The sequence below is a fragment of the Danio rerio genome, chromosome 23 (assembly GCF_049306965.1).
Source record: "Danio rerio strain Tuebingen ecotype United States chromosome 23, GRCz12tu, whole genome shotgun sequence".
Lineage (NCBI taxonomy): Eukaryota > Metazoa > Chordata > Actinopteri > Cypriniformes > Danionidae > Danio > Danio rerio.
The window spans coordinates 5596499-5620000 of NC_133198.1; the positions used below are offsets into that span (position 1 = coordinate 5596499).

The 23502-nt window shown below is 34.8% G+C and overlaps 1 protein-coding gene across 2 annotated transcripts in view; it reads left to right on the plus strand.

Moving 5' to 3' along the window:
- Positions 1 to 1976: 1976 nt before the first annotated feature.
- smpd2a (sphingomyelin phosphodiesterase 2a) overlaps positions 1977 to 23502 on the plus strand; it is a 22720-nt gene continuing 1194 nt past the window's right edge. The window contains exons 1-10 of one of the 2 annotated variants that reach the window (XM_005170835.6): positions 1977 to 2060; positions 2307 to 2376; positions 9053 to 9149; positions 11192 to 11268; positions 16028 to 16121; positions 16931 to 17020; positions 17125 to 17207; positions 19170 to 19302; positions 19720 to 19824; positions 21526 to 21664. In XM_005170835.6, coding sequence (XP_005170892.1) covers positions 2327 to 2376; positions 9053 to 9149; positions 11192 to 11268; positions 16028 to 16121; positions 16931 to 17020; positions 17125 to 17207; positions 19170 to 19302; positions 19720 to 19824; positions 21526 to 21664 — 868 coding nt within the window. In that variant the 5' untranslated portion in view covers positions 1977 to 2060; positions 2307 to 2326. Of the gene's footprint in view, positions 2061 to 2306; positions 2377 to 9052; positions 9150 to 11191; positions 11269 to 16027; positions 16122 to 16930; positions 17021 to 17124; positions 17208 to 19169; positions 19303 to 19719; positions 19825 to 21525; positions 21665 to 23502 lie in introns of those variants that run through there. The other variant, NM_001030219.2, reaches the window with a different exon arrangement.

Sequence of the window (23502 nt, forward strand, 5' to 3'; positions counted from 1 at the left end):
GCTACAGGTCTTCTGTGACATTTTAAAAGAAAAAAAAAATGTGTTACTGCGTGAGTGTGTGAGAGTGTGGATTTCTTTGTGAGAGAAAGAACAAAATAGAAATTAATTTTGAAATTTAACAAATTGTTTTGTGTATATTTTAAGAATGTTAAAGGAAAAGTTTTCTTGTCTGTTCTTTTTTCATCTTTATTTTTTTGCTTTGTTGGTTCCAATACCATTCTTGTCCTGGTTATTATTAAACAAGGGTTGTGACATTTACAGTGTTTCATGTATCTGCCAATAAAAAGTGACATTGGAGCCCTGGAAGCTAAAATCTTCAAATCTTTGAAATCTTTTGCTGTTTGCTATTGTCAATATCAAGGGTTTCTGAAATCTGTGTACAAATAATTTAACAACAGGAATCAATTATGTAATGTGAGGATAATATGATATTACAAATTCTTGTGCATAAAGAGTGTTACTTATTTTAAAATGATTTACTTAATTTACTTAATTTCATTCTCCTAAAAAAAAATTGTAAAAATGTCCTCATTTTAACTAATTAATACACATAAATGTACCCAACTGGTGATATTTCATTATAAATATTATTATTATTATTATTATTATTATTATTATTATTATTGTTAAAATTTTATTAGTGCATTTTTTTTATTAATTCTAGTAAAAAATATATAATTCTTGAATTTCTTTTTTTCTGCATTTCCCTGTACAATAATAATCCGTTAATTAGAAATTAGTTAATAAACAGTTAATTAACATGCTCCAAGCTGGGGAGCATTTCAGGGGTGTTTTTTTGTTTTGTTAATTTACTTATTCAAGTTTTTCTTTTTAAAGCACAAATTTTGTGATAATAATAATAATAATAATAATAACAATTATTATAATTTCTTATTTTAGTAGTAGTAGTTTTATAATGATCATTTTACAATTACAAATTTATAATAATTCATTCAATCATTCATTCATTCATTTTCTTTTCGGCTTAGTCCCTTTATTAATCATTCCGCCACAGCAGAATGAACCGCCAACTTATCCAGCATATTTTAACTATTATAATAGTTTCATGCAGCGGATACCCTTCTACCCGCAACCCATCACTGGGAAACATCCATACACACTCATTTACAAACATACACTTCGGACAAGTTAGCTTACCCAATTCACCTATACCAGATGTCTTTGGAGCACTCGGAGGAAACCCGGAAACCCTCTTATTCTTACAGTATATTCAAATAAAAATATTACTCCAGTCATTATAGTTTTTATTACTTTTACCATTAATAATAATAATAATATTAATACTACTACTACTAATAATAATAATAATAATAATAATAGTAATAGTAATAATAATAATTAAAATTAGAGTGATTTCTAAAGGATCATGTGGCTCTGAATACTGGAGTAATAAAGCTGACATTTTATCCTTAAAATCACTTAAATAAATTATAAAATTATAAACTACTTTTGAACAATTATTTTATAGTGCAATAACATTTCACAACTTTACAATTTGTACTGTATTTTTGATTAAATAAATGCGGCCTTGGTGAGCAGGAGAAGCTTATCTTAAAACATTACAAAATCCTACTGACCCCATAATTTTGACTAGATTGTGTCAAAGCCGCTTAACATAGAAGTTCTAGTAAATTGAAACTGTCACACAGAACTGTCACACAGTATATAACAAGACAACAAATAACAAGACAGCAGAGTAACAGTAACTGTTACTATTGTTACAGTAATAACAAGAGTAACAGTGGAATAAAACACTTCATAAATGTGAAACACCAACTCACTTGCCTGAGAATATACGGGTTGACTAGCCTACATTACCCAGAATGCGCGCTGGCTAGGTGTCCTGCGCATGGGCCCGTTTGTGCTGTGTAATGTTAGCTGATACAGTGGACAGTGGAGGTCATTTGACGAGCCGATGATGATGATTATTAATCAGTCAGTGAGAGAACACAATCGCGCGCTCACGACGGGAGCGAGTATCGAGCGCGCGTCCGCTGAGGTGCGCGCGGAGCGTCGATTTAAGTGGCAGGCCCGTGCAGGTATTTATTTACACGCCATAACATCTGCCTAAATCCTATTCTAGATATAACGTAGTGCGTGGAATTATACGAATACGTGTTGACTCTCAGTGTAAAGCATTTAAATGTACGAATAAAGAGTCACTGATGAGTTTGACGGTTGTGCGGATTAGTTCAAAGCTCCGCCTTAGATGCGCGCGCTCGCAAGTGTGTCCGTGTGTGTTTTCAATGGGCTTTAAAGCGCACTTAAATGACTGGCTCTTTCAGGAGCGGACTGAAGCGGCATCATGGCACCACAGCAGCCCGGCAACCTGCGCGTCTTCTCCCTCAACTGCTGGTGAGTTCCAAATACGCCTTTAAAACCTTTTGGCTTTAAAATAATGAGGAAAAAAAACATATGCCTTCACTTGTTTAGTGTGGTGGACACGTAACTCGCTGTGTTTATTTACTTAGTTAATTATGAATCGATTCATGTATATTGTATGAGTCTGTTGTACACGTCTAAGGTTTTAGAGAAGTTTATTAGATAAAATAGTATGTATAATCAAGGTATGTGCATTGGCAAACGAATATTTAGAGTTTGACTTCTCTTATGCAACATATTAAAGTATACTGAACTATATTGTAGTCATTTTAGCAGGACAAATACTGTAAATGAAACATGAATTAAATGTTTAGAAAATGTTTGCTGTTAAATTAATTCATTTTTATTAATCCAGGTTGTTTGTGAAAGATGTGTTTATTTGTGACATGTTTATTTAATGACATAATGTAGGTCCTTAACCCTCTAACTACCCCACCAAGAAAAACTGATTGCATTTCTTAACTTCTAATGCTGTTAACACACTCAATTAGGCATGGGCTGTTAGGTTTCTGATAGTATGAGAACCCTTGGATACCAAAAATACCACGGTTTCATGATATGACAGTATTGTGATTACTGCTTTAAATAAAGTTATTTTAAAATGGCTGGGTTAAAAAAAATCTCTATTAAACAATTTGTTTCATTTTGAGAAACATTTATAATATTTTCTAACACTAAACATGTCAGGCTAAATAGTTCAAAAAATTATTGACTTTTGCTCTCTTTACTAGTTTCAAAAACACAGATTTCTTTGCAACAAATAAAAAATACATTAAAAACCTTACATATACCTTGGGAACAATATAACAGAACGTTTTAGCGGTATTAAAACCTTGACTTTTTTAAACCGCGGTAAACCTTGGAACCGGTTATCATCCCATGCCTATACTCAATACTTTTTTTCCCCTTACACATACCATATCGAACATATAAAGGGTTTGTGGTAAAAGTACTGGAATTAATACGTGTACTGTGACAAATCAAAAAGTATGAAGTGTAAGACCAATTTATATAAAAAAATAAATAAAAATCTAAATAAATTATTTTTGAATACTAAATCACCTTTATTTTTTGAAGTATGCCATACAATATTTCAGACACTCATTTAACATGTTTTACAATAAAACCAAAATCGAGTGTAGTATTAAAACAGTATTGTGTTTGTTTGATTTTTTTATTTTTTTTTTGTAAACCAACCAAGTTGTGTAGTGTAAACCATTATTTAAAACAGTCATTTTTTAAATTGCTTTAACAGTCATTATTTAAAACAGTAAAAATATCGTCAACCATTTGGTAGAGCGAGCAATCAAATTTCATTGGTCCTTCAGTCATTTACAGAGTTAGAAAAAAAAATGTATTTCCACAAAAAAACAATACAACAAAACAACTTGTTAACATCATATTATCATATAAAATGTTTTCAAACATTCAAAATAAAATACTGTTGTTACAGTTCAGGGTTCAACGCTAAGGATTTTTTCTACTGGCCTGATCGGGTCAGTGGTTCAGATTTTTACTTGCCCTGCCAAAGTTTTCACTAGTGCCACCAAAAAAGTAGTTAATAGCTATTTTACATATTTTAAATAATGTGTCAAAAGCCAAACATTATCGTATACATACACTGTTTACTCAGCATAACTTTTTTTAAAACAACTGACAATTAAAAAAAAATTACAATTTTGATGTAACCAAATTTTTTAAAATATATAAATTTATTATATTATTATTAGCAAAAATGTGCACTTTAATTTTGACACCCACGGACATCATCACCAAATATAAATCAGAGAGGTAAGACTAACCTGGGCAAACGAGACATGTTCCAAAACAAACATCTTGCTTGTACTATTTGTGAGTAATTTATAAACATTCGCAGCCGAATTAAACTTTAGTGACAAGGCAGCACTGGCCCCATCGGGCTAGGAATCATCCTGTCTAATGTCCAGAGCGTTTTGCATGCTGGCCCTGGGCCAAAGGGCAGTCCTTATTGTTGAGCCCTGGTTATATTTGTTAAACAGCATTTAAAGAAAATGTAATTTGGTCAACAAAGTGAAAGATAACAAAAGATTCACTCTACCAACGTTTAAACAATGTTAGTGTGTGATTCAATGATCTAATTAAACATTTCAGCATTTTTTTTATGTTAAAATGCTGGAAATATATTTTAATTTTGGAAAAAAAAGTTGTCAGTAAGTATTTATAAAACTAATAACCCAAATATGTTACGGCCTGGAAACCTGGAAATTTTTTGTTTTAGTCAAAAATCCTCAAAGAATATTTTTTTTTTTAATCAACAGTAATTAGATTATATATTAATTTTATGTACTTATTACCCTTTTGTAGTGTTTGTTAACTTTAGCTGAGGTCAAGACCATCCCTCACCAGAGAGAGAGAGAGAGAGAGAGAGAGAGAGAGAGACCTCCCGACTTTTAATGAAGTGCAATTCCAGAAGATTGTATGTGTGGTTTCGTTGCTAACATAATTAGTATTTACAGTTTCCTTTTTAAGGTGCCCTTGTTACAGTGTAGCTAGTCATTTACCTACTGGTAGTACATAATATTATTAAATTCAATTCAATTCATGTTTAAATAGTGCTTTTTACAACGTAGATTGTGTCAAAGCAGCTTAACAATTCTAGTAAAGTCCAGATTTCAGAGTTGAAGTTTAGTTTAGTTCAGTGTGGTTAAAGTTTCCCGATGGTAGTTAACATGGTTTAAGTTTCCTTATGTACGTACTATAGGGTTATGGTTAGAATGCAGATTAAGTTAAGTGTTATTTGCATTGCATCCTGCATAATTCATTATAGTACTATAGTATTGGAATGTGTTACACAGGACACCTTAAAATAAAGTGTTATTCTATTTTCAAGTCCTTTAGAGACCTTTCTAGACATCACTACAGATCTCTGCATTTGACACATGTGATGTTAAGTCGTGTTTAGTCTGTGGGTATTAGCTGCTGTTCAGTCTCTGATGTGAGTGTGAAGGTGAAGCACATGAGTCTGCAGTGGTCACATGATGAGTGGTGTGGGCCTCCGCTCTGCACTGTCAGCACCAACATCCAGAACAACACACCAAACTCCAGCACAGACGTAATCTAGCGCACGGCTGAGACTGAAAATGTGGTTTTCGATACTTCCCCTGATTTAGACGACGCAGCAGAATATTAAAAGCATGCATGTGATGTCACATGAACTGAGGGATGATGAGGTCAGCACTGTAAAGCCGAACATTGAGATTTAATGAAATGACAGGACTTCGCCTCTCTTAAATATTTAAAAAGTCCATTGTACTTCGGGCGAAGCAGTGGCGCAGTAGGTAGTGCTGTCGCCCCACAGCAAGAAGGTTTTCCGGAGTCGCTGGTTCGAGCCTCGGCTCAGTTGACGTTTCTGTGTGGAGTTTGCATGTTCTCCCTGCATTCGCGTGGGTTTCCTCCGGGTGCTCCGGTTTCCCCCACAGTCCAAAGACATGCGGTACAGGTGAATAGGGTAGGCTAAATTGTTCGTAGTGTATGAGTGTATGTGTGAATGTTTCCCAGAGATGGGTTGCGGCTGGAAGGGCATCAGCTGTGTAAAAACTTTCTGAATATGTTGGCGGTTCATTCCGCTGTGGTGACCACGGATTAATAAAGTGACTAAGCCGACAAAAATGATTAAGGTCGTAATCAAACTTAACAGAAATCGAATGAAGGCATGTGGAGTATTCTGATTTTAGTGGCATTATTGAAGTGCTGTACACGCATGTAAACACCTTCATCAAACTATTACCATCATGGATTTTCACCCCAAACTTGCGACAGGATAGTCTATACACACACAGCTGTTTGACATCATTCTCTGCACTTACCGTGTTAGTGAAGGACCACAGACACACACGTTGTGAAATGCGGAGTTTTTTCCGCATACATCGTGTGGTATCAAATTCCATTAAAACAACACTCTTCCAGCAGTTCATACTCGCATTTAATATCTCGTTTGTCAAAGGGGGCAAAAAGGCCAAACTGTAGTTAAAATCGACAAGCTGAAAATAAAATGTGGTAGAGGATAAAAGGATTGTACTATTGTCTATATTCTTCAGGTCAGAGTGGGAGCAGCCATCGATCCTTATTGGCTGGAGATTTCTGCTCTCATTCACTTTTATAGATTTTTAGCCTAAAAAGAGCAATATTTAAAGGTGTAGTAGGTGATCTTCCACAATGCTAACAGCTTAGCATAAATCTCTGAGTCACAGTCCCTCCCCTGTCGTCCAAACTCGGTCCTGGAGGGCCGACGTCCTGCAAATTTTACCTCCAACTTGCTTCAACACACCTGCAAGGATATTTCTAGAATGGCTAGTAAGAGCTTGATTAGCTAGCCCAGGTGTTTCTGATTAGGGTTGGATTTAAACTTTGCAGGACACCGGCCCTCCAGGACCGAGTCTGGACATGCCTAGTCTAGAGCCACACCTCCTGAAACACGAGCACTGCAAAATAATCCTCTCTTATGTGTTAAAAGCGACTAGTGCTTGTCCGGCGGCGTGCAAGCCAAACTGACATGCCATTTCAGAGTAAATATTTAAAGTTGCATGGTAAACAATATAGGGAGAGACTAGGGAGAATATAGGTATTTACTTGTGTTTTGTTGTTAAACTAATTAAAATCTACATCATCGATGCTGTAAAAGGTCCCTTATGGAACTGAAAATAGTCATATCAATCTTTCACAGGAAGATTTTAGTGGCTGAACAACACTTCTGTGAAGATATAACCCATTTGTAACAACAACATTTAACGTTACATCAGCTTTATGTGAAGCTAAAACAGTTTTAAAACAGAACATGACCTGTCTAAGAGAAATCCCTCAGACATGGTGCCATCCTTTCTCCAGCGTGCAAAAGTAACTCCAATATTGATTCAGGTTTTTAAAAAGTTTTGATTCAGCAGGTTTGTACCTATCGTGCGCGCGTGCTCTCTCTCGTGAACGCGTGGCAGTCAGTGGAGATGCGTACAAACGGCTGCGCAGTTGTTCAAATCTGCATTTGCTGACAGACAGATTGGGCTACTTATCGGAATTATGAGAGATGTCGGTCCGACTCTATTTAATTGGATACCCAAAATATAAAAATACATATAAATACTGTACATTAAGATCATTTACTGTAATCATTACTATTAGACTGTGAAGAGACTTTTAACCAGAACAACAAAAAATGCTTCTGAAGACAATCACCTACTACACCTGTAACAGAACTATAGGCCAATAAATTAGACATCCTAAAACAATCACAGTGTACCAGAATAGATCTAGGGCCTTTCACAGACAAAAGTAAATAGTGGCGGTGAGGGGAGGGTTGTTTGGTATCGTGGACAAAAGTGAAGAGGGTTGGAGAGTCTCACGGATGGGCCTGGAAGACTCACATGGGGCGTGTGAGGAGGGGACCAGTAAAATGAGGTGCCGGATTACATTTCAGGAGGTTCCAGTACAACATTTCTTGTTCCGCCACAAATTAAGCCCTTTTTTTAATATAAAGGACCTATTATACAAAAATATCTTTACAAGAGGTGTAAACACTGTTGTGTGGTTACAGTTTGTGAGTATAACCTACTTCTAATGGTAAATGTTTTATTTTATTTTTATAATCACACTTTATAAAAACATAAAATGATAAAAATAGTTCACAGAAACACTTTGGTTGACATTCTCCCTTTGTACGTGTCATTAGATGGGGAAGGCAACACCCTTTAGTGACAATTTCTCCCACATTAGCATAGGTCATTAGTCTTTTTATTGAGTCTGCCACTATGCTGACACATAGGCATTTGTAGCTCCACCCTCTTTTGAAAAGAGGGCTAAAGTAGCACAATCTCGTTTGAATTGAATGGCCCGTTTCCACTGAGTGGTACAGTACGGTTCGGTACGCTTTTATGGTCGTTTCCACTGTTAAAGGGTACCTAAAAGTGAACCGTACCATACCATTTTTGGTCACCCTTTGCAAGGGGATTGGTTAATATCAGCTGTCAATCACTCAGTCAATGCCTTCTGCCTTCAGATGACAGGAGCTACAACCGCGAAGATGTGAAGCGCTGAAGATGAGAGAATGAAAATAACACGGACAGATTTTGTTTTAGAAGCCACCTACAGTTACTAATAATGGCACATCTTAAAAGTGATCATGTGCTGAATGTTAATACCTTATTTACACTTTTCCAAGAGTGGATAAAAGACTACCAGTGGCTTTAAGTCCGCTATAAAAATAACTAAAGCCATTCACTGTAAAATCTGTGGGACGGGGTTTTAATCCTTCATTTAATCCTAACGATGCTGTCAGCCGTGCAAGTGGCAGGTATATGTAAAACACAACTCATAAAAGACTGTTATTGCTATTAAGATGACATGCAAATAATAAGTTATATACCAATATAAATGTGAGGCGGGGCGAGGTGATGGATCGTGATGCCAGCTCAGCATCGTGAAGTTTATTGGCCATCAGCGATGGACGATGGCATCATTTATCGCCCCAACTCTAGTTTCCATAGATATTTGCAGTAATCTGAATTCATCAGGTTTTGCTGTGTGTTTACTGTAAATGTGGAGGACAGATAATAACTACATATGTCAAATGGGTGAAAGGCAGATAGAGAGACAATATTAAGTGTGTCTTTGTGTTTTTCAGGGGTATTCGTTTCCTCAGTAAGCTCTGTGCGCAGCGGTATGAGATGATTGGGGAGTTGCTGGGCCGAGAGCAGCACGACATCGCACTCTTGCAGGAAGTGGGTTACACTGTACACTTCTAACACTCTTATCCTCCACTGGCTTCAGGGACTCACTCAACTCTTAGCACTAGATTTTGCTTAAACGATGGACCTTTTTAAACAGACATTTTTAAACAAAAGAGTTGGGGTCAAGAAGATGCTCATCGAAGCTGCAACATTTCATTAAAAATACAGAAAAAAACAGTAACATTTAGAAATATTGTTTCAATTGATTTCCCATTTAAAATTGCTTTGAATTTTCTGCATCACTGCTTGACATTTTACATGATCCTTCAATAATCATTCTGAAATGATAATGTAAATATTATTTGAGAATATGTAAAATAGAATATATTAAATATACGTAATAAAATATATAAAATAGAGCATATAAAATTTATTTAAATATGTTTTTTTTTTTTTTTTGGTCAATATACAGTAAATCCAGAAAGTATTCATAGTGCTTGACTTTTTTCACATTGTTTATGTTACAGCCTTATTCCAAAATGGATTTAATTAATTAATTTCCTCAAAATTCTACACACAATACCCCATAATGACAATGTGAAAAAATATTTTTTTAAATTGTTATAAATTTATTAAAAATAATAAAGCTGAAAAATCACATGTACAAGTAAGATGTAAGATGCACAGCCTTTGTCGTGAAGCTCTAAATTGAGCTCATGTACATTCTGTGTCCTCTGATCATTCTTGAGATGTTTCAGCAGCTTAATTGGTGTCCACCTGTGGTAAATTCAGTTAATTGGACATGATCTGAAAAGGCATGCACCTGTCTAAATAAGGTCTTAGGGTTGACAGTGCATGTCAAAGCACAAACCAAGCATGAAGACAAAGGAATTGTCTGTAGACCTCCAAAACAGAATTGTCTCGAGGCACAAGGCTAGGGAAGGTTACAGAAAAAAATTCTGCTGCTCTGAATGTTCCAATGAGCACAGTGGCCTCCATCATCTGTAAGTGGATGTTTGAAACCAAAAGGACTCTTCCTAGAGCTGTCCGGCCATCTAAGCTGAGTGATCGGGGAGAAGGGCCTTAGTCAGGAAGGTGATCTATAACCTGATGCTCACTCTGTCTGAGCTCCAGCATTCTTCTGTGGAGAGAGGAGAACCTTGGAGAAGGACAACCATCTGTGCCGCAATCCACCAATCAGGCCTGTAGGGTAGAGTGGCCAGCTCATTGAGCAAGCTCATACATAACACACTCAAGAAAGTGAAATGAATGAGGCTTGTGAACTTAACATACAATTTATATCAAGTAATTTTAGCATGCCAGAGTCAAATTTACAAAATAAAATATTTTTTCCCCCAAAACAAAATTATGGCTAGTAAAAATGGCAAGTGGCTAGTAATGTTGGAAATGTACTAGCCACAGTGGCTGGTGAATAAATGAAATGGTCAAGCCATGAAAATAATAATATAATATAATATAATATAATATAATATAATATAATATAATATAATATAATATAATATAATATAATATAGTATAGTGTAGTATAATATAATATAATAAGTTATAATATAATAAGTTATAATATAATATAATAAATTATAATAAATTATAATATAATATAATATATTATAATATAACATAATATAATATAGTATAATATAATATAATAAATTATAATATAATATAATATAATATAATATAATATATTATAATATAATATAGTATAATATAATATAATATAATATAATATAATATAATATAATAAGTTATAATATAATGTAATATAATAAATTTTAATATAATATAATATAATATAATATAATATAATATAATATAATATAATATAATATAATATAATATAATATAATAAAAATAGTTAGGGAGTTTAAAAATTATACTAGCTCTTGAAATGTCATGGAAGTTAAAGCAATCTTTAATTTGTTTATATTATATTTATGCTGAGTTCCAAAACATTGTATTGCATTGTATTCACATGTAGCTTTTTTAATAACTAAATGTTATTATAAATTGACTTGGCATGCACATAAACCTACTTTTTCTGATCTGTTTATATTTTGACCTTGATGTAGGTGTGGAGTGAAAGAGATTTCCTGTTCCTGAAGAGAAAGCTCTCCTGCTCTCATCCTTACACACACTATTTCAAGAGGTTAGTTCAGCTCGCCGGGGCGGGAGGGACTTTGAATGTTGCTTTGTACTTCAAAGCTTTCGGGATTTTGAAAGAGAGACTTTGAAACCTTCTGATCAGCGATCAAGTGGCTGGACGCGCTAAACATTCCTGAGCTCGTGCAGAGAGTGAGATTCATGGAGAAAAGGCTAATAAAATCCCTTCTTAAAGGGCCAGTTCACCCAATATTAAACTTCCTTTTTTGTATGAGTCTGCAGGGTCTTAAAAAGTATTAAAAAGTTAATTTAGAGAAATGTAAGACCCTTAAAATGTATTTAAGAGTCTTAAATGCTATTTTACAAGATATTAATTATGCTAAAGATTGCCTAAATTTAATCTGCGAATATCCGGACGCTGTGTAGAGTATACAAATCGATAAAATCTTGCTAGATTTGACATCACGCTGCTTTGTTTGCTACAGTAATCAAGGGAACACTGTTATTCCTGTTGTTCTAGGTGCCACCTGCTGCATCAGCATTTTTATTTAGTATATGAATAACGTTTTAGTTTAGAATTAGCTCCTTACAATCAATATTTAGTAAATACACTGTTAAAATGTCACCAATATTACAGAATAAAACCTAAATTGGCAATGATAAGTTCTTAAAATGTATGGAAAGACTTTTAAGGTCTTAAAAGGTATTAGTTTTCACTGTCTGATTTCTGTATTTACTTTAAATTCAGATCTGCATACGTATCTCAAGCATTTTTTTAGTAAAAGCACAAAAGAATACATTTAGACATTTCCAGAAGAAGGAAACTTAAGTTGATAATGAAAATTCACATGACAATAATAATGTTTTGCTAAGTTTGGTTATAAAACACACAGATGTGTCCTCATCACTATCTGCATTGATTGTGTGGAAAAGAGCAGGTTGGACATTTTTCAAAAGCTCTCTTTTCGTGTTTCATGCAGGATATAGTGTCTGCAATGTGATTTTATTTTGTATTGTATTATTTTTAAGTATTAATCTTCCTGGACTCACATTTTTTGTGAGTATGAGTCTGCAGGGTCTTACAAAGTATTAAAAAGTCAATTTAGAGAAATGTGAGGCCCTTAAAAAGTATTTAGAAATCTTAAATGCTTTTTTACAAGATATTAATTATGCTAAAGATTGCCTGAATTTAATCTGTGAATATCTGGACGCTGTCTAGTTTATGCAAATCGATAAAATCTTGCTAGATTTGACATCACGCTGCTTTGTTTGCTACAGTAACCAGGGGAACACTGTTATTCCTGTTGTTTTAGATGTCACCTGATGCATCAGCATTTTTATTCAGTATATGAATAACGTTTTAGTTTAGAATTAGCTCCTTACAATCAATATTTAGTAAATACACTGTTAAAATGTCACCAATATTACAGAATAAAACCTAAATTGGCAATGATAAGTTCTTAAAATGTATGGAAAGATTTTTAAGGTCTTAAAAGGTATTAGTTTTCACTGTCTGAATAATGTATTTACTTTAAATTCTGATCTGCATACCTATCTCAAGCATTGTTTTAGTAAAAACACAAAATAATACATTTAGACATTTCCAGAAGAAGGAAACTTAAGTAGATAATGAACAACCACATGACACTAATAATTTGGTGCTTAGTTTGGTTATAAAACACACAGATGTGTCCTCATCACTATCTGCATTGATTGTGTGGAAAAGAGCAGATTGGACATTTTTCAAAAGCTCTCTTTAAGTGTTTCATGCAGGATATAGTGTCTGCAATGTGATTTTATTTTGTATTGTATTATTTTTTAGTATTAAACTTCTTGGACTCACATTTTTTGTGAGTATGAGTCTGCAGGGTCTTAAAACGTATTAAAGTCAATTTAGAGAAATGTGAGGCCCTAAAAAAGTATTTAAAAATCTTAAATGCTTTTTTACAAGATATTAATTATGCTAAAGATTGCCTGAATTTAATCTGTGAATATCTGGACGCTGTTGACATCATGCTGCTTTGTTTGCTACAGTAATCAAGGGAACACTGTTATTCCTGTTGTTTTAGATGTCACCTGATGCATCAGCATTTTTATTCAGTATATGAATAATGTTTTAGTTTAGAATTAGCTCCTTACAATCAATATTTAGTAAATACACTGTTAAAATGTCACCAATATTACAGAATAAAACCTAAATTGGCAATGATAAGTTCTTAAAATGTATGGAAAGATTTTTAAGGTCTTAAAAGGTATTAGTTTTCACTGTCTGAATAATGTATTTACTTTAAATTCTGATCTGCATACCTATCTCAAGCATTGTTTTAGTAAAAACACAAAATAATACATTTAGACATTTCCAGAAGAAGGAAACTTAAGTTGATAATGAAAATTCACATGACAATAATAATGTTTTGCTAAGTTTGGTTATAAAACACACAGATGTGTCCTCATCACTATCTGCATTGATTGTGTGGAAAAGAGCAGGTTGGACATTTTTCAAAAGCTCTCTTTTCGTGTTTCATGCAGGATATAGTGTCTGCAATGTGATTTTATTTTGTATTGTATTATTTTTGAGTATTAATCTTCCTGGACTCACATTTTTTGTGAGTATGAGTCTGCAGGGTCTTACAAAGTATTAAAAAGTCAATTTAGAAAAATGTGAGGCCCTTAAAAAGTATTTAGAAATCTTAAATGCTTTTTTACAAGATATTAATTATGCTAAAGATTGCCTGAATTTAATCTGTGAATATCTGGACGCTGTCTAGTTTATGCAAATCGATAAAATCTTGCTAGATTTGACATCACGCTGCTTTGTTTGCTACAGTAACCAGGGGAACACTGTTATTCCTGTTGTTTTAGGTGCCACCTGCTGCATCAGCATTTTTATTCAGTATATGAATAATGTTTTAGTTTAGAATAAGCTTCTTACAATCAGTATTTAGTAAATACACTGTTAAAATGTCACCAATATTACAGAATAACACCTAAATTGGCAATGATAAGTTCTTAAAATGTATGGAAAGATTTTTAAGGTCTTAAAAGGTATTCATTTTCACTGTCTGATTTCTGTATATACTTCGAATTCTGATCTGCATACGTATCTCAAGCATTTTTTTAATGTATAAAAACACAAAAAGAATACATTTAGACATTTTCAGAAGATTGAAACTTAAGTTGATTATGGAAAAACCACATGACACTAATAATGTTGTGCTAAGTTTGGTTATAAAACACACAGATGTGTCCTCATCACTATCTGCATTGATTGTTAGGAAAAGAGCAGGTTGGACATTCTTCAAAAGTTCTCTTTGCGTGTTTCATGAAGGATATAATGTCTGCAATGTGATTTTTATTTGTGGGTGCACTATCCCTTTAAGGAGTTGAAAGTCTTCTTATTGATTATTCCATCATATACAGAGTATCTTCAGTCGACCTTTATGTTTTATCCTTATCATGATGAGACAAGAAAAAGCACTGTTCTGAAGGCATACAATCAATAAAGCTGATTTAGCAGAACTTGCAATCAACTTATCTCAGAAGCAAAACGAATGTGTCTACTGTTAATACTGGAAAACTAGATGCTTACAAAACCATATAGTAAATGATAAGCTTTCAACCTTTAAACCATGTTTGCCAGCACTCAATTTTGGAGATTTACACTTACCTAACTTTAAATAGCAACAGTTCCTGGCTCCGTTAAGCTACAAACACAAATTAGAAGGCAGTTCCCTGCCGAAACACGTAGGTTTAGCCATTTGAATAAAGGCTTTTTTAATTTTCACATTTCTGAGTGCCTTGGACTGATTTCTGTTGATGTTTGAGAAAACCGTTTGAGGAAACTTGCTACATTGTTGAAGTAATGAGGTATTTAATTAACTCATTACCTTCAGTACTGAGTTAAAAACTCTTTTCAAATAAGTAAATTAACTTTCAGTAAATTTTAAGTTAACTACACTCATTTCATTTGAGAAAGTTGACTGTTGGGATTTACAATACATAAATAATTCAGTGCTTTCCCAGAGATGGGTTGCGGCTTGAAGGCCATCCACTACGTAAAAACTTGCTGGGTAAGTTGGTGGTTCATTCTACTGTGGCGACCCCAGATTAATAAAGGGACTAAGCCGAAGAGAAAATGAATGAATGAATGAATGAATAAAATAATTCAGTGCACCTACAGCTCAACCTGGATTAAAAAAACAGAAACAGCATGTACTGTATGCATATATTTATAACTTCATTATTGTCTGGTTTGACTTTTGATTCAGATAGAGAAAAGAAGCTTTGAGTTGGTCAACTTGAACAAACCACTAACCCCAGATGCCACTAAAAGGATGTTCATTCCTTTAAATATAACCATAAGGAAAACTTACACAAACTATAGACTACTACAGCAACTAATAGTACAGGTTTCGGTTTGGTTGTTTGGCTTATTAAATGCTCTTTAAAGCAGAATGATTTTTGAATAGCTAATAAAGCTTTTACTCAATGTTTGGCCCCAGTCAATAATCTCTTATCAGCCTCACTGAACAGCCTTGGTATTGAAACATCTTAGCCACCACAAAACCGCCACCAATGAGATCCTGCCTGCTCTACATGTAATTTGTAGCAGCACTCCCATTCCTGATTCAGTTGAACTCTAATCTACTATATATATATATATATATATATATATATATATATATATATATATATATATATATATATATATATATATATATATATTAGTGGAATGTCCACAGTAAGGGATGCTACAGTGTATTATGCATGTTCTTGTCTGTAAACAGTGTGTGTTGTGCTTTCAGTGGGGTCATTGGCAGTGGTCTTGCTGTGTTTTCCAAACACAGAATCCAGGATGCTCTGCTTTACCAGTACTCTCTCAATGGATATCCATATATGGTCAGTTACCTCTATCTATCTATCTATCTATCTATCTATCTATCTATCTATCTATCTATCTATCTATCTATCTATCTATCTATCTATCTATCTATCTCTCTCTCTCTCTCTCTCTCTCTCTCTCTCTCTCTCTCTCTCTCTCTCTCTCTCTCTCTCTCTCTCTCTCTCTCTCTCTCTCTCTCTCTCTCTCTCTGTCTCTCTGTCTCTCTGTCTGTCTGTCTGTCTGTCTGTCTGTCTGTCTGTCTGTCCGTCTAGTAATGAAATGAGGACTATTAGTTTTATATGGAGTGACTATTCAGCATTCACAAGTTTTGTTAATTTAGACTGACATGACATAAGCAAATGATATTGTTATAAATAGCAGAGAGTTGTATGAAAGCAATTGATGCATGTCCAAAAGCATTTGCAATTTGTTATATCTCGTTAGCAAGGTTTTGGACGGCAGGGGAGGGTCGTAAAATGTCTAAGCTATTATGCTAATGCTAGCATTTTGGCAGATCACCTACTGCACCTTTCAGCTAGCTGTATTAATGAAAAATGTAAACATTAATATATGTCAAAATAAATGAAATTGCAATGCAGTTTAGTATTTAGAAAACATAACGATATAAAGTGTTACTTTTGCAGTCATTTTAAAGAAATCATTGGTGTAATTTTACAATGAACATAGGGTAACCAGATTCAGTGTAGGTAGTTAATATGTGCTTTGTTTCTTATAACTGATGTTAAAGGGATACATATTTCTTCCACGATTGACAACAAGTAAATTAGTTGTGTGTGTTCTGTATGTGTGTGTGTGTTCATTTCAGCTAAGCCATGGCGACTGGTTTGGAGGTAAAGCAGCTGGACTGGTCATTGTAGAGGTTTTTGGGTTAAAGGCACACGTCTACGTTACTCACGTAAGTGCGATCTGGCTTCAATAGCTGTTCTTCATGTTCACTTGTGTTTATTTATGAGTAACTGGAGACGACTCGCCTTTAGTAATGATATGTTTTCCTCTCAGTTACATGCCGAGTACTCCAGGGCTCAAGATGGATACCTGCCTCACAGAATAGTGCAGTCGTGGGAACTGCAGCAGTTTGTGCGGTAAGACGAAACATGTTTTTGTAACTGGGCTCAGGTGAAAGGCTTATTGTTTTATTTTGGCTAGTATAAAAGCAGTTTTTAATTTTTTCTAAAACATTTCAGGGACAAAATTATTAGCCCCTTTAAGCTATGTATTTTTTTTGATAGTCTACAGAACAAGCCATCGTTATACAATAACTTGCCTAATTACCCTAACCTGCCTAATAAACCGAATTAACCTAGTTAAGCCTTTAAATGTCACTTTAAGCTGTATAGAAGTGTCTTGAAAAATATCTAGTCAAATATTATTTACTGTCATCATGGCATCAGTTATTAGAAATAAATCAGTTATTAGAAATAAGTTATTAAAACTATTATGTTTAGAAATGTGTTAAAAAAATCTCCCCGTTAAACAGAAATTGGGGAACAAAATAAACAGGGCGGCTAATAATTCAGGGGGACTAATATTTCTGACTTCAATTGTACATGGAGTAAACAAAAACAAAGACTGTGTATTCATGCAAGGCTACCCAGAGTGCATCGTTGAGTTTTTTCTTTTCTTTTTTTTTTATTCAAAGAATTTTTTCCAAAAGATGTGTCAAAATAAGTTACCAAAAATAACTCTGCTAGCTGAAACACAGAAAAAGTTATGGCCACATAAAGACTCAAAATCACCCCAGAGTGGATGAAAACATCCCCAACACCACATAATGGTTAAAACCATAGACTGTAAAATATATAGATGTAGTGTCCGTGATGTCACCCATATGTTTCTGAAGAGCGCAAAAGAAGCCACAAGTAGGCGCGGCCAACCGTCGCCATTTTGTCCGCGCGTCATCACACCCACAGCGGGATACCAAACAAGGGCAAAGAGGCTACAGACACCTGCTGGCATTTAGCTTGGACCTGGTTTAGACACACTTTACTTTGGGAGAACGCTTAATACTTTATTACCTGTGACTCATTTGTGTTCTGACCACATGTGCTTGGTTGTACACTGTCAATAAAGTGTTTAGGCATTTAAAAACACTGTAGTAATACACAGAGCCACTAAGTATTGTTCTTATGACGTTTTTCAACAGGAGGAAAACGCAAATTACTTCCAAACACTTCAGACACAGTCTGTGTTAGTAAATGTAAGACTATTGATGAAATCCAGCATAACACTGTGTGACAACGCTTCAAACGACTAGAGCCTACAGCTAATCAATCTGTCAGATTCTGGAGTGCATTACAGCTCTAAATATAAATATAAATGATAAATGATCTCAAATAAAACAAATTCATTAATAGAGATGGTTTACAAGTATATAACTTTACTCACATGGGAAACGGAGGCCACGTGAATGGTTTGTGAGCACAATTAAGTGCACACAGCATGCCATATCATCTGATAATTGTAGGAAACAAGTCCAAAAGGCAGTTGACTCTGTAAAGCCACATAAAACAACACAGAAATAGGATGAATATGCCAAGTTCAGTGGCTAATCTGCGGGATTCAGCTGAGGTGAAGTGACGGCGACCAGCAAGACCTAGCTGTCACTCAAGTGGCCACGCCCTTAATTATGCAACACGCCCTTAATTATGCAAACTTAATATAAAGGCAACAGATAAGTTATAAAAAATTTACCCCCCTCACAGTTGTCATGAAGGGTAATATTAGCTGTATGAACCAAAATCTTTTTTGTACCATGCTGTAAACACCCTTTTTTCTGCTGTAAAGTTGGCCATTCTAACAGTGGGCTCAATTGAAATTTGCTCTATTATGGAGCCAGGAGCGGCCAGGACCAGCGGAATTTCGATGAATTGCAGTTTTAGTTACTTCCGTATTGGCTTCCAGAGGGAGAGCGGGAGGTTGCCGCTTGGTTAAAACTAGTATAAATACATTTTATCACAGCTTTGTTCGCTCATATTTACCAAGTATGCCAGTGTTAGTTGAGGGCACTGTAGTTTTCATAAACTCCCCCTGTATGTCCTCTTCAGCCACACATCCCATGGAGCAGATCTGGTGATTTTGGGAGGGGATCTAAACATGCACCCTCAGGACCTTGGAAACCGTCTTCTCAGGTCCCACACTGGACTCAGAGACTGCTATACTGAAACAGATAAGTTTGATGTGGGCTCACTTCTTTTATATGCATAAAATATATGTTTTGGGTAACACTTTACAATAAGGTTCATTAGTTAATGCATTTACTGACATGAACTAATCATAAACAGCACTTGTACAGCATTTATTAATCATAATTGAACATTTACTAATGCATTATTAACATTTAAGTCCATGCTTGTTAACATTAGTTAATGCACCATGAGTTAACATGAACTAACAACGAACAACTGTATTTTCATTAACTAACGTTAACTAATATGAACAAATACTGTAGTAAATGTATTGTTCATTGTTTGTTCATGTTAGTAAATGCATTAATTAACATTAACTAATACCTTATTGTAAAGTGTGACCATGTTTTGTTTTGTTTTTTACACCGTGACTTCATTTATAAACTTAAGTCATTGTTGCTCTTGGCAGGGCTGTGAAGATGGCCACACACTAATAGCAAACAATCACTTCACAAAGAAGCAGGATCTCATTCCTTTTGAGAAGGGCATCAGGATTGACTATATTCTCATCAAGGTAAACACATTCTCCAAAGAGGCAAAGGAGACAGTGGCCAACAACACAAGTTATCCTGAGGCACTTTTTTTTTTAAATCACACTTTTATTTATGCCGTGTTGATGTGCACACACATTGGTGGGTTTTATTTAGTCAGGAGATGTTAAATGTCAACAATAAATGCAAGTAAATATTGTCTTGTGTGTGCACGCCTTTACATTTGCTTAGCAGATGCTTTTATCCAAAGAAAGGTTAAAAGAAGAACTTCAAATCATCAGATTTTTGCTGTAAATAAATACTAGAACAAATTTAAGTTACCAAGAATAAGGAGAGTAGAGAGCGGTGGTTTATTAAGCCCACTCACCTGTGGAGCAGGCTCAGAAATGCACAATGTTTTTCAGAAACAAGATGTTTTGATAAGCTTGTGTCCTACAGGTGGTTTGAAACCATTTGGCTTTTTACAAATTAATCTAATAAATAAATAGTGGAAGTCATAGGAACTTGATATCCTCCACTGCTTGAAATGATTTCAGTAATCCTAAAATTGTCAGGATTCTGCCACTCTGGTCTTGTAAATTCTTGTTTTGGTGGCGGAGCTCGGACACTAGTTCTGTGTTTCTGTGCGCGCGTGTCTCTTGTACTCGTGTTTGTTTTCGTCTGTCTGCAGCGTGTTGTTTTAATCCCAGCGTCTCAGTCTAGTTGGTTTCGGTTTTGGTCGGCGCTGGGATGAAACATGCACGCTGCGCGTGTGAGTGCATGGTGAGTGTTTTCATTCATCGTGTACTCGTGTCTTGCGTTCAGTCTTCTGTTGGTGTTGTGTTTAGCACGTGGTGCGTGTTTACATGCACCGGATGCTTGTGTTGTTATGAACACGCGGTTAATGAGTTCTCATTGGCTGCGTGTTCTAGTCTTGTTTTATGTGAGCGCATGGCTTGTGTTGTCTCTCTGTGTCATGCGCTCTCCCGCCTATTGTCTAGTCCCACCCTCCTTGTTAACTCATTATTAGTTTCTCATGTGTTTGTGTCAATTTACTTCTGCTTTATAATCCCCTCATGTCTGCAGTCCTGTGCCAGTTCGTTGTCTACACTCCCCCTGTGTTCCTGCTCCAGTCTTGTCTTGCCAACCCAACCCAGCCCAGCCAAGTTTGTTTGTGTGTTTTGTTAATGTTTTCCCCCTCGGCGTAGTTTTGTTTTGTCGTTTATTTTTATTTTATTATTAATAAATGCCCATTATTTGCTGCACCTGAGTCCTCGCTCCTTTCCCTAACCTTGACCGTGACAGAAATAATTTAATAATTATCCTGAAATGATTTCTACAAGGGTTTTCTTATGGCCCATTTCCACTGAGTGGTACGGTACGGTTTGGTATGCTTTTATGGCCGTTTCTACTGTCAAAAGGCGTACCGAACCGTACCGTAAAACTTTTTCAGGACCCTTTTTCCAAAGAAGGTAGGATGACACTGGAGTCTCAGGCAGGCAACAATGCAGTGGTGATAAACTGTCATTGGTGGCTTCCTCACGCCTTTCACTCAATAATAAAATGTTAATAATAATAAACACTAGCAACCTAATTTTGTACAGTTTTAATGATTGAAAGTTGTTTGTAATGCTTAATGCTATTTGTAGGGGAGACCATTCAAACTGCTGTGGTGGTTTCCATTGTTTTTTTGTTTTTTTCATGCTGTTCTTTCCAACACATCACTCAGTGTTTATCTTGTGCAGGGCTCTCAGAGAGTGAGCGTGAAATGTGAGTCTCTGTCCACCACCAAGGGTTCAGTGTCTGATAAACCCTTTCCATATTCTGACCATGAAGCTCTGATGGCCGATCTGAACCTGCTGAGCTCACAGGACTGCACTGATGGTGAGCAGACTCTGATATCAATATCCCATAACTGCACATAACAAAGAAAACTCTGCTTATGTGTCTCTGCTGACAGCTCTTTAAAGCTGTTCATGTAAGATATTAAACTGGACAGTTTGAATTGTACAATTTAGATACTTCCCAGTTATAATCATAGTTGCATTTAGTTAGGATTAATATTATTATGTACAATATGAATTGCATACATTTGTGTGATTTTTCTGCACAGCATTGGGTTGGACTGGGCAATTAATTGAAAAGTAATCAAAATCGACATTTAGAACTTAGAATCGATCAAATTTTTACTGGACGATTTTTTTCAATTGCTTTCCTTACCAACATGATTTATACTTCTGCTACTTTTCAGCCACATCTAATCTCTGGTCAAGTCGGATGCTAGACCCATTCTTGAGCCTAACTTTGTACTACATTTAGAAGAGATACTTTTACCTTTAAAGGGTCACGAAACACCAAAACACATTTTTTTGAGCTGTTAACGGTCGTATATGTGTCCCACACTGCTAAAAACACTATTAGGACACATACAGTTGAAGTCAGAATTATTAGCCCCCTAAATTATTACACCACTTGTTTTTTTTTTTCCCTAATTTCTGTTTAACGGAGAGAAGATTTTTTTTCAACACATTTCTAAACATAATAATTTTAATAACTAATTTCTAATAACTGATTTATTTTATCTTTACCATGATGACAGTAAATAATATTTGACTTGATATTTTTCAAGACATTTCTATACAGCTTAAAGTGACATTTAAAGGCTTATCTAGGTTAATTGAGTTAACTAGGCAGGTTAGGGGAATTAGGCAAGTTATTGTATAATGATGGTTTGTTCTGTAGATTATCAAGAAAAAATATAGCTTAAAGGGGCTAATAATTTTGTCCCTAAAATGGTTCATAAAAAAAATAAATAAATCTTTTATTCTAGCCAAAATAAAACAAAAGAGACTTTCTCGAGAAGAAAAAATATTATCAGACATACTGTGAAAATGTCCTTGCTCTGTTAAACATCATTTGGAAAATATTCTAAAAAGAAAAAAAAATTGAAGGGGGCTAATAATTCTGACTTTAACTGTATATTTCACTAAAAAGTGACAATTGATTGTTTTTGCGTTATTTCGAGCAAATTCTACTTCCGGTTTGAAACGAAGCAGTACTCTTAATTTCTAAGTTACTTAGTTTTATGTTAATATTACTACAATATTATGGACTGAAAGATCTGCTGTAAATGCTGCTGTAAATGCAGTGTAAACGTGAACACTGCAAACGAACTATTGCAGATCGTCGTGTTTAGTTTTTGCCACAGTTTGTGACAGGATAGTCTACACACAAACGGCTATCGGACCTACCAAGTGCATCTGAGTTACCGAGAAATGGGCGACTATCTACTTCACCACCGCGTCACCCTGTTGAACATTTTGAAGAATGTTATAAATGGATAACCACCGACTTCCACAGCAGGAAAAACAAATACTATGGAAGTGAATTAACAAACAGGACATATTGAAAGTCTGTAATGACTATACAAAGTTTAGCATTTTAAGCAACAGTAGACCTACAGTACACATAGGTCTGTATTATTATTGTTGTTTTACCATATGTTTGAGAATTAGCAATAATAATAGGCTAATCATATTAACCTTTATTTTACATTTACATAATCGTGATCTTGATTTAAAGCAAAAGAAATCGTGATTCACATTTTTGCCAGAATCGTGCAGCCCTATTCTTGATTTTTGGGGGGAAAACTTAATTGTTTTTATGTCCTATTCACCAATTTGGAAAAAAAAATAAGTTAAATTAATTCCTTTATGTTATCC